Source organism: Halichoerus grypus, chromosome 5 (assembly GCF_964656455.1).
Source record: "Halichoerus grypus chromosome 5, mHalGry1.hap1.1, whole genome shotgun sequence".
NCBI lineage: Eukaryota > Metazoa > Chordata > Mammalia > Carnivora > Phocidae > Halichoerus > Halichoerus grypus.
The window spans coordinates 108047635-108058902 of NC_135716.1; the positions used below are offsets into that span (position 1 = coordinate 108047635).

Below are 11268 nucleotides of genomic sequence, written 5' to 3' on the forward strand. Positions count from 1 at the left end.
AATCCAACTTGTTAAATGCTAACAGCTTATTTTAACAACTATGTTCTTTATTAATTATCCAGTCTTAAAGGCTTCCTTTAGTTAACTTAGAAGAGAACTACTACAAATTTCACTATTTAAAATATCCATCCAAAAAGTTAACATTTTACCATACTGAGTATCATCCTGAATTACTATGCAATCACTTCAGGCATTTTTGTTTTCTAAGTAACAGGCCAATTGTTTTGCAAAGATTTCACAGTGGCAAATGGTTAAGGGTATAGAAATGAAACCCTGATATTACAAATTACAAGGAATGTAAAAAACCATTTTAAAGAAATGCAACAAACCTCTTATTAAAATTCACAAATTTCCTTTTATACTCTCACTAAGCTAACCAAACAGGAGTCTAAAATCAACTAAGTAACTACAGCAAATTTATAAAGATAATGAAAAATGAAATTTCAACATATCCTAAAGCTATAAAATTTGAATATTCTGTATGTAGTGTAAATCAGTTAATGTTAACTGAAGACCTAGTTGTGAAAAATACTTTTTCTGCATAATCACATTTAATCTTCAAAACTATTATAATCCCATTTAAAAGATAGAAGAAACAGAAGCTAAAAATGTTTAAGATCAAATAAACTAAAAAAAGAAAAAATTATACTACTTAATAATACAAATAAATCTATATGCCCAAAACTACATGAAGAAATTCAAAGGAAAAAAAAATCAAAGAATAAACTGAAAGAAAATGTACCTACAATGAATATACCAATTTTTATACAGAAATCTAACAAAGATGATCATTAAAATAGGTCAGGTATACAGAGGCAGTTCACAGGACAAGAAATATAAAGTCAAATTCTTAAAATCTCACCCATTTCAAAATATAAATTATAAAGCAGTTTCTTAGCCTAAAATTTGCTAACATTCTAAATTTTTGTAAAACCCAGAATTGGGTAAGGGTGTGGAGAAACAGGTACTCCCATACACAGTTGTGGAAAACCATTTAGTGAAGAATCCTTTTGGCAATGTGGTTTTCATATACTTTTTAACTGTAAATTTCAAGTGACACAACATTTTTACTTCCATTGTAAATATTCCCACACAGTCTTTAACTGCAAACTGGAATCAAACCATAATGCCATCAATGTAGGAACTACATTGTGGTGTGTCCATGTAACAAAGAATGAGGCAGATCTAGAAGTGCAGACCATATTATGTAATTTTTTTAAAAAGAAAAAAAAGGTGGACTTCTAGTTTCAGGCAAGATGGTGTAACATGCACCAGTCTGTCCTGTTGAAACAACTTTAAAAAAATTACACATGATGTATAGAACAATGGTTTTCAAGACCACTGAAGATCAAACAATGATGAACAATGATCCCTGAAATTCAAAAAACAAATGAGGTGAGTCCATGACTGCTCCCAGCTTACTCTCTTGAGAGAAAGACCAAGACGTGGCACAGCTCAGGTGGAAAAAATGGCCAAACTTCAAAAACTCCCTGAATTAAGTAAGAGGACATGAGTCCAAGGAGACCAAAGCAAGGAGAGTTTGTACGGCAGAGTACCAAAGAGAGTTGCACAGAGACAACTCTGGGAATCTGCAAAGAATCCCCCCTGGATATTCAATGCATACACATAACTATATTATGGGTAATACAGAAGATGTTCTTATTAAGTCATGTTTAAAAGTTAATTGGCTGTTTCAATAAACAGTATAGAATTTGTAACATCTATAGAAGTAAAATGTATGATAATGACAGCACAGAGGCCAAGAGAGAAGAAATAAAGTATTCTAATACTCATATAATTTATGTGAAGTGGCATATATATTCCTTGAGGGAAGACTGTGGTGAGTTTGAGATCTATGTTACAACTCCTAAAAACAGCCACCAATATAACAAAACAAAGAGTTACAAGCTAATCAACTAATAAGAAATATAATGCAACTAAAAAAAATACTCATCAAAAGAAAGAAAAAGGGAAGAACACAAGGCACAAAAAGAAAAACAGCAAAGTAGTAGTTTTAAAACTAACCATATTAGTCAAAAGAAGAGGGTGTTAAGTTGGATGTAAAAATCAAATTCCAACTTTATGCTATATACAAAAAACACATTTTAAATCTAAGGACACAAATAGGTTGAAAGTGAAAGAATGGAAAAAGATGTATCATGTGAACTCTATTCAAGAGAAAGCCAAGATGGGTATACCAATATCATAAAAAGTAGATTTTAAAGCAAAGAATATTACCAGGGATAAAAATGATCACTACATAATAAAAAAAGGAGTCAATGCACAAAAAGGACATAGTAATCCTAAACGTTTATGTACTAACCATAAACTTCAAAAAAAAATTAGTAAATAAAACAAAAACTGGTAGAAGTGCAAGCAGAAACAGACATATGCACAAGTAAAAGAGATTTCAATATCCTTCTCTCAATGTGCTAGCACAATAAAAAAATCAGGAAGGACAGAAATCACTTTAATGTTATCAATAAACTTAATCTAACTGACATTTACAAAACACTACCCAACAGCAGCATACACATCCCTATAAAATACACATAAAACTTAAGATATATATTTGGGTCATAAAACAAGTCTCAACAAATTTACAAAAGATTCAAGTCTTACAATATGTTCTCTAGCTACAATGAAATTAAATCAGAACAACAGGAACATCTATGGAAAACTCCAAATATTTGGCAATTAAATAAATAACATACTTCTGAATAACAGAGGGGTCAAAAAAGTATATCAGAATGTGTTTGAACTGAATAAAAAGAAGTGTGAATGTCAAAATTTGAGAGATGCCACGAAAGCTGTGCTTAAAAGGGAAATACATAGCACTAAGCCTCTATATTAGAAAAGGTATGTCAATGAGATCAGCTTCAACATAACTAAGTTGAAAAAGAAGAAATGCCAAGCAGAAGGAAACTAAAACAGCAGATATCAATAAAATAGGAAACCAAAAACTCAGTGAAACCAAAAGCTGATTTTTGGAGAGTATTAATAAATTAATCTCTAGCTAAAGTGACAAGGAAAAAAAAAGACAAATTATCAGTATCAGGAATGAGAGAAGTGACATCACTACAGAGTCTACAGATATCAACAGTATAAAAAGGTTAATATCATAAACAACTTTATGCAAATAAACTCAGTAACTTGGATGAAATGGACTAATTCTATGGAAGGTACAAATTATCAAAGTTCACGTAAGAAGAAATAGAAAACCCAAATAGTCCTATATCTAGTTAAATAAATTAAAAGTGTCATTTAAAACTTCCACAAAGAAAACAAACATCAGGTCCACACAACTTCACTGGTGAATTGCCTCCAAACATTTAAGAAAGAAATAGTATCATTTAGGGTTTCACCCTGATATCAGGAACAAAGTAAAGATGCTTGCTCTCATCACTTCTATTCAGCACTGTACTAGATGCCACAGGCAGGAAAAAAAATGGTATCCAGTTAGGAAATGAGTAAGATAAACGGTATGTATAGAAAATCTGATGATATCTACAAAAAAGCTATTAGATCTAACAAGTGAATTTGGCAAGAGTAAAGAATACAAGAACATGCAAAAATATTTGTATTTCTTTGCACTAATAACCACTAGAAACTGAGATTTTTAAAACATCATCATTTTACAACTGCACCAAAAAACACGAAATAGGGATAAATCTGACAGAAATGCACAAAAACTGTACTTTGAAAACACTGCTGAAAAAAATTAAAAGAAGATCTAGGTAAATGGAAAGTTAAATTGTGTTCATGAGTGGGAAAACTCAAGATTGTTAGGATGCCAATTTACCTCAAGTTCCTTTATACATTCAAGTTAATTCCAATAAAATCCCAGCAAGCTTCTTTGTAGAAACTGACTCATTTAAAAAAGGACACGGGGAGAGCCAAAACAACTTTGAAAAAGAACAAAGAGGACCACGACTGCTTGATTTCAAGACTAATATAAAATCATAGTAATTAAGACAGTATGTTTTTGGCATCTAGAAGGACAAAAATGGATCAATGGAAAAGGATACAGTACAGAAATAGAATCATACATAGAGAGTTGATTTTTGACAAAGGTGCAAAGCCAATTCAATGAACAAAGGACAGCCTTTTCAACAACTGGTCCTGAAAAAAGTTTAAGTCCATACCCCAAAACAAAATATGTTGACATATTTTGCACCATATTAAAAAAAATTAACTCAAAAAAACTTAAATGCATAACCAAAAACTAAAACTTCTATTAGAAATCAAAGGAGAAAATCTTTGTGACCTTGGGTTACGCAAAGATGGCTTAGATATGACACCAAAAGCATGAGACATACAAGATAAAATTGGTAAACTTCAGTTGATTAGAATTAAAAACTGCTGTTCTTCAAAAGACACTATTGAGAAAGTGAACACAAATAGTAGAAAATATTAACCATATATCTGATAAAGGACTTATAACAACCAGAATGAAGACCTCTTAAAACTCAACAGTAACCCAGTTTAAAAAGTGGGCAAGAGATATAGAGACAGGTCACCCAAGATGATATACAGCTGGCAAAAAGCACATGAAAAGATAATTAACATCACAGACCTGAGAGAAATGCAAATTAAAACCACAAGGAGATTAACACTTCACACCTACCAGAATGTCTATAATCACAGGCACTGGAGAGAATATGGAAGGACTGGAAATCTCATACCCTACTGGTGGCAAGGTAAAAATAGTACAACCACTTTGGAAAATGGTCTGTAGTTTCTTAAAACTTTAAAAAGTTAAAAAGCATATACCTACCATATGATCCAGCCATTCCAATCAAGGTATTTCCCCAGGAGAAATGAAAGTTCACACAAAGACTTTTACAAGTATGTTCACAGTAGCTTTATTTACAATAGTCAAAAAACTGGAAACAACCCAAATGCCCATCAAGAGTTGAATGGATAAACAAATTGCTGTATATCCATAAAATGTAATATTACTAAGCAAAGAAAAAGGAATAGACTATTGATAAACAACATGGGTAAATCTCAAAATAATTACACCGAGTGAAATAAGACCAAAAAACAAACAAAAAAAAGGGTACATTTTGATTCATTTAAAATTCTAAAAAATGCAAACTAACCTATAGTGACAGAAAGCAATGGCTGCTTCAGGAAAGAAAGGCAGAAGGCAGGGATCACAAAAAGGCAAAACAATACTTTTGGGGGTGATGGATGCTCATTATCTTTGCTGTGGTAATGGTCTCATAGGTGTATTCATATGTCAAAAAATTGTACACTTTAGATACGTGTTTACTTTATGTCAAATTTTATCTCAATAAAGCTATTTTTTTAAAAAGGCAAGATGTCGGCCACTACACGTGGTATGAACCCATTTGTATAAATAAGCTAGGATGCTAATGTTTGATAATATACAAACTAATAACACTTCAGGAAAAAAATGCACCAGAAAAAATTTAACATAATCACCTACACCTGAGAAATAGGACTAGGACTCGTAGAAATACTTTCCACTATGAATTTTTTTAACCGTGCACATTAAAAAAAATATACATACAAAAACTTAATTACTCGTACACAGGCATGACTCCCAAGCAAAAATTCTTAACCACTATCTCAGAATAAGTTCATAAAATGAAACTTCAGTCATTCAAATTTTTATATTAAACAATGGATTAAAAAAAAGGTTGGCAATTATTTTTACATCATTTTCCAATTTTTTCTCCTCGAACTACTAGTACAGAAAACTGGTAAAACCAATAAACCATACCTGGACATCCAATTCTTTGTCTCCTCCTTTCTCTTCCCTCTTGTCTAAGCTCCTTCTCTCCTCATCCACTAACAGTGGACAACTCAGACTTGTATCATTCATTCTTTTACAAAATTCCAGAGGATACCTATTTGGATGGTAACTATACATTCTGTATCTTGCACTCTTGACCTATTCCTGATTTCAAATCCTGCAACTACCTCAACTTAGAAAGTATCATTGCCAAATAAGAATACCTTCCCTAGAAAAGGCTCACTATTTCTCCCCCAATCTATGTAATATGAACTCAAAAAATAAGCCTAAATACTAAAGTATGGACAAACTTCTAGTGCACTATAGGGCAGAGAACATGAAAAAACAAAATAGCTCCTAAAGTATTCTAAAGAATTTCACATTGTTGTGGATAAAATTTTAAGAATTCTAAAAAATATTGTAAATAGTCACCATCACTACACTAAGGACACAGCCTCTCAAGACTACTCACACTTGAAAGGGGGAAATGTCATTCCATCAACAAGTATTTGTGTATGAGGCCTGGAAGATGTGCTAGGTTTGAAAAATTTAAAAAAACAGAAGACAAGAACCATGCCCCAACAAGGTAGACAGGTTTGCAAAAAAATTTTTAACATATTACACTGTTAAAATAAGCAAGAACTCCAGGAAATAAAAAGCCTAAGCAGGTCTAAAGGAGTAGTTTTCCTGGCCAAAAAGTGAGGAAAGATTCCAAATGATCTCTACCATAAAGCCTATTTTCCTTTAATGGAAAGACAAACCAGCCCTTAACTTCTGACTCTAATTTGAAGCTAATTGCCTAAACAAGTTTAAGTATCAAGATAACTGATTTCTAATGTGGCTCATTACTGAAATATGTATTTTAGTATTCATAATCAAAAGTAAAAAAAAACTCAGATTAATAGAATTGCATGATTTAGGTCAAATCACTTATCTGTCCATTTAAAACCATAATTTCCCCTCAGAAAATTGGGATATCATTTATACAGTCACCAAAAGCCATGTCTGAAAACATTTTTCAACCCTGAACAGCATTCATACCTACTTTAAAATGTTCTCACAGACTGCCTTTCTAGAAAAACTTAGTTTTTGTCTGTATAGATTATAAACTATATAACTCAACTTTTAAAATTCAACGAAACACTTTACACTTTTGTTAACTGTAACTTTCAAAAGCTAACTGAAAATTTTCATTAATGGTAACAGTAGATTCAGCAATTCAGTTTTCATCAGTTTCAATTTTTTCCTACCTTCACGCCAACTGCAACCTCAGTGACAATTCTGTAAAGAAAAAAAATTTTCAACCTCATTATTTTTCTAATGATCATTGCTGGACTCAAACTTTTTAGGGTAGTTCATCATTCATAAATCCTCCACTCACCGTGCAAACGGAAAACAAATACATAGATTGTTAGTGACACTTCTTTGTACTATTTTCAACTCGGTTTTCTAGAAATTGCTTTCAAACTTGAGATAAATTCACTAAACTTCCGGTATTTTTTAAACAACCCTTTAAATATCAAAAAGAACAAAACCCCAAGCAGTATAATGCCATTTCAGCAAAGCTTGTACACTTACATTAATAATTTAAAACTTAAACCAACTCTTTAGTTATCTTGATAGAATCAGGAAACATTAATTCCACTACTAATTTTTGTCATCAATTTCCATGTTTATCTGGTGAAACAGTGAACTTCTCCAGATTTATGTTTCATGGGGAAAACAATCTCTAGGATAATTTAAGTTTTGTTACTTTGTTAACTTTGATAAGGTCTTCCCTTAGTATCTTTTAAAAACACTAAACTCCAAAAAAAAAAACCAAACACTAAACTCCAAATACTTAATCAAAATAAACTCACATTTTATTTGGCTCTTCATATTTTGTCACTGATTCTAATAAATGTGCTTTTTAAATGATAGTTTTTATACCCCCAGAAGGCTGAATACAGCTGTATTTTCGCCCTCAAGGGTGCCTCTTTTCCAACAATTAGTTAAATCATTACGAGTCTCTTCAGATGTAGAGCATTAAGTACCAGGGAGACCCCGGTCCGAGTCATTTCCCAAAGCCCTTGCCTCACCTCACTCAGTATTCTATCTCCACTCGGGCTCTCAAAGATGCAGCACGGTTCTGTAGCTTTTTGTAGTTGTTTTTGTTTTTCCAGAAACTGGTCAAAGTGGCTTAAAAAAATGGCCCTGTGTTGACTAACTGCTCTTGTTTCTGCCATGGCTGTTGGCCTTTGCCCATGTGACTGATGTCGACCACAAACACTTGGTTTTTTAGATGATTTAATTTCTGGGCCCTCTTGCCAAGCCTTGAATATTCTTAGGCCCCCACAAAAAGGCATTTTTTCTGTCTCCCACCCCCACTACCAGACTCAAGTGAAAACAAAGGAGTATGACATCTGCCTTCCCCCTTCCTCCCGCCGCCGCAGCCCTCCCCACCCCCGCCTTCCCCAGCGGCTCCCACTTAGCTTTCCCCCGAGCTCCCGCCACCGGCATCTCCCCCAGCCAGGGCGGGCCAGGCGAGGCCGGGGAGATTGGGGACGGCTGGGGTGCACACAGATGCCTCTCTTCTCTCCCCCAGCAACCCCCCACACAGGTTGGCACTACACTCGCTCCCACAGGCGCGGCTAACCAGGGTTCGGGTCCCAGATTACGGATCGAAATGGCTCCTAGAGGGGGCAGGGACGGGCCAGACGTTCTGGGGTTCCCACCCCATCCCCCGCCGCCAAGCCCGTACCCGCTCCCCCTCCGGGGTCGCCACCCCCGCCATCGCCCCAATGCCTCTCCTGTCTACAAGCCCGCTTTCTTTCTCATTTTCTCGACCGGAGCCCGCCGGGGGAAGCGAAGGGAGGGGTGTGTGCGATGGGGCGGGGGTTGGGTAACGGCAGCCCAGCCCTGGGAGGGGCCGCCGGAGGGTTTCTGGCCGACCCCGGACCGGGCCGAAGGACCGTCCAACTCCCCTCTCACACACCTCCTCGCCGGCCCCATTACATACCCGTCCATTGCCGAACCGGACAAAGCTTCGCTCACAAGAACCGAGCCACGCAGCCTGCGAGACACACAAGCGGCGAGAAAATGGCGGCCAGGGCCCGACGGAAATTGCCGAAGGTGCCGGAGCGCACGGGGCAGCGCGCGGCAGCGGCGGCGGCGGAAAGAGCCGAGCGCGCCGGCGCCCGGCTGCGGGAGGCGAGCGGCGGGGCACGGGGACGAGGGGGAGTGGGCGCTGCCGCCGTCGCTTCCTCCGCGCCGCCGCGCGCCTGGAGCCCTCCGCCCTCCGCCCTCCGCCCTCCGCCCTCCGCCCTCCGCCCTCTGGGCTCGGGTCTGCTGCTGTGGAGCTCGGCGGCCTGGCTTCCTTCTGCACGGTCCTCTGAGAAGTCCCTGATGTCCTTCTTGGGAGGCGTGGGTGGTACACCTCTCAACCCTCCACACCCACTGCCCTGCACCTCAGGAGGGTGGTCCCGGGACCGTAGGAGTGTTCCCAGGCAGCCTCCACTTTTCGCTCCAAACCAGGTCCCAACTTGGCTACCCTCGACCTACTCGGGCCAAGGAAAAACTATTTTATAGCTTTCCTCTTACGCCATCTTTTATTTGCAGACCCTCTCCATCCTCTAAAACAAAAACAGATACAAAAAACAAAACACCTTTATCCCCATTAAATGAGACCACTGCTTATTGGATATCAGACTGAAACCTAGGCTTTTGCTTCCAGACACTTGTAGTTTCACGCCAACTGGAGGAAAATGTGATTCTCACCTCAGCTGATGATTAGTGGGCACCTGTAGGAAATAGTCACAATGCCCTGGATGGAAGAGAAGACCGGTTGAGCCATGTGGTGAAGAGTAGTTACGAAAAATGCTAGGATAAATTAGGATCTACCATTTGGGGGCTTGAAAGGGAAAGTGGGGATGAGAGTGGTACCTCAGTCTTCACCATTGGTTAGAGAGGAAAGGAACATTAAAGTGGGCTACACAAATTGACTCTCTTGTCCATGTATCTCACGGTCTCCATTTTAATTCTAATACCATATTGGACCTTTTCTTTAACTTGTTTTTCAGAGGTTCAACAAAGTTTGAACAAGCATCCATTTGGGAGAAATTCGCTCAGTGGGTGACTGCTTTGCCAGCAATTTACCCTCTTCTCCGCCCATCACCCCCAACCACAACACAAACACAAATGTACTTAAAATCCTGAGAAACGAAAAATATTCCCTATATTTCTCCAGTTATTCTCAGTGCCCAGTTTGGTTTTCCTATACATCCTTGATGCAACCCTCTTACCCCATTACTAACGGGAATTTCACTGTACTAAATGGTACTTTCTGTATAATTCATAAAATTATATTATTTTTAAGGCGGACAGAACTTAAAGAGCATCTTGTCCAAGTGTTTTGCTATAGAACTCTTCAAAGCACACAAATGTTAAAAATTCTTGACTTACCTCAGGGATTGGCAATCCTTAAAAGTATCTATTTCCAACAATGCCTTTCCTTTGCCTTCACCATTGACTTACAGTAAGTACATAAAGGACCCATTATATGCCATTAATAATCACTTTTCACCTGTTCGTGGTTTTGTACATGTATTTTCCCTCAACAATATGTAAGCTCCCAAAGGGCAGGAACTCTAGCATAATTTTCTGTATTCTCCACATTGACTCAATCAATATTGATCTATTGGCAAAGACAAACTATCTCCTGAGGGGAAGCCTATCCTTAGGTGCCAAAAGAAATTACAGTATTCACAAAAACACGTTTTTCTTTATTTTTTTTTCTCCTAATAAAGTGCAAGACTATGAACAAGCAATAGTCAATATGCTTGCTTATTTAAACCCATCACTATCTAGAAAAAATTTAAGATTCTTTACAAGTCAAGTCATATAAAATATCAGATGAAATAACAAAGTCAAATGAGAGGGAATAAGGCAAAAGGACAAAAGTATAATATGGAGTCAGGAATGAGGCTAATGCAGCAATGTATATCACAAAAGCATGTTGATTAAAAACTGGGTTCAAATTTGAGCTCTTTCATTTAGCAGCTGTGTGACATTAGGCATGTTCATTAACCTCTCCAGGAAAAAGTTTCCATTACTGAAAATAATGGGATTACTTTACTGAAAATGAAAATGGGATTAAAAATAGGGCCTTCATCCTAGACGGTTCTGAAGTCTAAATGCCTTAATGTATGTAAAACACCCCTCTAGTTCAGTGATGGGTTACAGTAAATATTCAGTAAAGGGTTCTATCATCATATTTACTATTTTTGTTATTAACTATTATTATTCACTTGACAAGAAACCAGTAACAAATTTAGCTCTTGGATTGTTAACAGCCAACAATATTGGTATAAATAAATCTATATAGAGATTTTCACAAAGGTTAAACATGTCACTGAAGTAATTAGATTGGCTGGTATCTAGTGGAATAAATCTGGGAAGATGTCATAGATAAATTTCTGAAACCTCACCCAAATCTAAATTTGTATGAATTTATGAGTGAACCATGG

The 11268-nt window shown here is 36.8% G+C and overlaps 1 protein-coding gene across 6 annotated transcripts in view; it reads right to left on the reverse strand.

The window, feature by feature from the left end:
* The window catches only part of PTBP2 (polypyrimidine tract binding protein 2), a 94566-nt gene extending 85532 nt beyond the window's left edge, over positions 1-9034 (reverse strand). The window contains exons 1-2 of one of the 6 annotated variants that reach the window (XM_078072721.1): positions 8763-9034; positions 7015-7045 (exon numbers count right to left, since the gene is read on the reverse strand). In XM_078072721.1, coding sequence (XP_077928847.1) covers positions 7015-7045; positions 8763-8770 — 39 coding nt within the window. In that variant the 5' untranslated portion in view covers positions 8771-9034. Of the gene's footprint in view, positions 1-7014; positions 7046-7842; positions 8137-8504; positions 8528-8762 lie in introns of those variants that run through there. The other 5 variants (XM_078072722.1, XM_078072723.1, XM_078072724.1 and 2 more) reach the window with 5 other exon arrangements.
* Between the last annotated feature and the right edge of the window lie 2234 nt (positions 9035-11268).